General features: G+C 45.4%; 1 protein-coding gene across 1 annotated transcript in view; it reads left to right on the forward strand.

Annotated features, from left to right (window-relative positions):
* The window catches only part of LOC116373007 (glutamate receptor ionotropic, NMDA 2A-like), a gene marked incomplete at its 3' end in the record, with an annotated part of 191,890 nt that overhangs the window by 13,402 nt on the left and 175,988 nt on the right, over positions 1-2,500 (forward strand). Inside the window, 2 exon segments of the mRNA XM_031821629.1 lie at positions 1,272-1,511; positions 2,142-2,300. Of these exon segments, the coding sequence (XP_031677489.1) occupies positions 1,272-1,511; positions 2,142-2,300 (399 nt within the window).

The raw sequence follows: 2,500 nt of genomic DNA on the forward strand, positions 1-2,500 counted from the left end.
GATACAGTCTACGGGGTTACTGTAGAGAGAGACAGACAGAGATACAGTCTATTGGGTTACTGTAGAGAGAGACAGACAGAGATACAGTCTACGGGGTTACTGTAGAGAGAGACAGACAGAGATACAGTCTACTGGGTTACTGTAGAGAGAGACAGACAGAGATACAGTCTACTGGGTTACTGTAGAGAGAGACAGACAGAGATACAGTCTACTGGGTTACTGTAGAGAGACAGACAGAGATACAGTCTACTGGGTTACTGTAGAGAGAGACAGACAGAGATACAGTCTACTGGGTTACTGTAGAGAGAGACAGACAGAGATACAGTCTACTGGGTTACTGTAGAAAGACAGACAGAGATACAGTCTACTGGGTTACTGTAGAGAGAGACAGACAGAGATACAGTCTACTGGGTTACTGTAGAGAGACAGACAGACAGAGATACAGTCTACTGAGTTACTGTAGAGAGAGACAGACAGAGATACAGTCTACTGGGTTACTGTGGAGAGAGTCAGACAGGGGAGAGAAAGGTAGAATGGGAGCAAGAGAGAGAGAGAGAGAGAGAGAGCATGGAGCCAGGCTCAATCAATCAAATACCTACCTACCTCACAGAGCCAGGCTCAATCAATCAAATACCTACCTACCTCACAGAGCCAGGCTCAATCAATCAAATACCTACCTACCTCACAGAGTCAGGCTCAATCAATCAAATACCTACCTACCTCACAGAGCCAGGCTCAATCAATCAAATACCTACCTACCTCACAGAGCCAGGCTCAATCAATCAAATACCTACCTACCTCACAGAGCCAGGCTCAATTAATCAAATACCTACCTACCTCACAGAGCCAGGCTCCATCAATCAAATACCTACCTACCTCACAGAGCCAGGCTCAATCAATCAAATACCTACCTACCTCACAGAGCCAGGCTCAATCAATCAAATACCTACCTACCTCACAGAGCCAGGCTCCATCAATCAATGACTTATCTACCATCTCCAATCACCAAGCTACTATTGATTAGGAGGGATGACCTATCGAATGCCACATACTCGTCTGTCTGTCTGTCTGTCTGTCTGTCTGTCTGTCTGTCTGTCTGTCTGTCTGTCTGTCTGTCTGTCTGTCTGTCTGTCTGTCTGTCTGTCTGTCTGTCTGTCTGTCTGTCTGTCTGTCTGTCTGTCTGTGTTTATGCATGGGAGTGAGTTGTTGCTCTGTCCTAGGACACCACTGACTGAATTCTGAAATCTGATCAGTAACTGTTTGATCTACAGGGTTCCAGTATGGGCCGTTTGGGCTGGGTCCTCCTCACCCTCCCAGCCCTGCTTTCCCAGATCAGTGTACCAGCAGCGGCCCAGAAGCCACCTGGGCTAAGTGTGGGGGTGATCTTGGGTCAGACGAGGCCAATCAGTGACCAGGATATAATCCCGGTGAGGCGGAACGACGACCCTGTGGAGCTGACCGTCACCACCCTGAGAATCAACCAGACAGACCCCAAGACAGTCATCACACAGGTGGGTAGGGGGGGGGGGTGTTCTGTAGGTTACAAACCAGAATTTTGGGCAGGTGGGATAACTTTAATTACCTGTATATATAACACCTACCTGTGTATATAACATCTACCTGTGTATAACACCTACCTGTATATAACACCTACCTGTATATAACACATACCTGTATATAACACCTACCTGTGTATAACACCTACCTGTATATAACACCTACCTGTATATAACACATACCTGTATATAACACCTACCTGTGTATAACACCTATATAACACCTACCTGTATTTAACACCTACCTGTGTATAACACTTACCTGTATATAACACCTACCTGTATATAACATCTACCTGTGTATATAACACCTACCTGTGTATAACACCTACCTGTATATAACACCTACCTGTATATAACACCTACCTGTATATAACACCTATATAACACCTACCTGTATATAACACCTATATAACACCTACCTGTATATAATACCTACCTGTGTGTATAACACCTACCTGTATATAACACCTACCTGTGTATATAACACCTACCTGTATATAACACCTATCCGGGGTGAATAACACCTACCTGTATATAACACCTACCTGTGTGTATAACACCTACCTGTGTGTTTGATAACAGGTGTGTGAGCTGCTACAGAAGAAGCCTCTCCATGGCCTTGTCTTTGCTGATGGGTCGGACCAGGAAGCTATCTCTCAGATCCTGGACTTCCTGTCTTCTCAAACATCACTTCCTGTCCTGGGGGTGTACGGGGGATCCTCCATGATCATGGCCGACAAGGTCAGAACACAGAGTTCTTCTTCCTCCTCATTACACCTGCTTCCTGTCTTCTCTATTCTCTCTCTTCTCTGCTTCTCTTTCCTCAGAGTTCTACTTCCTCCTCATTACACCTGCTTCCTGTCTTCTCTATTCTCTCTCTTCTCTGTTTCTCTTTCCTCAGAGTTCTACTTCCTCCTCATTACACCTGCTTCCTGTCTTCT

The sequence above is a fragment of the Oncorhynchus kisutch genome, unplaced genomic scaffold (assembly GCF_002021735.2).
Source record: "Oncorhynchus kisutch isolate 150728-3 unplaced genomic scaffold, Okis_V2 scaffold4002, whole genome shotgun sequence".
Taxonomy (NCBI): Eukaryota; Metazoa; Chordata; class Actinopteri; order Salmoniformes; family Salmonidae; genus Oncorhynchus; species Oncorhynchus kisutch.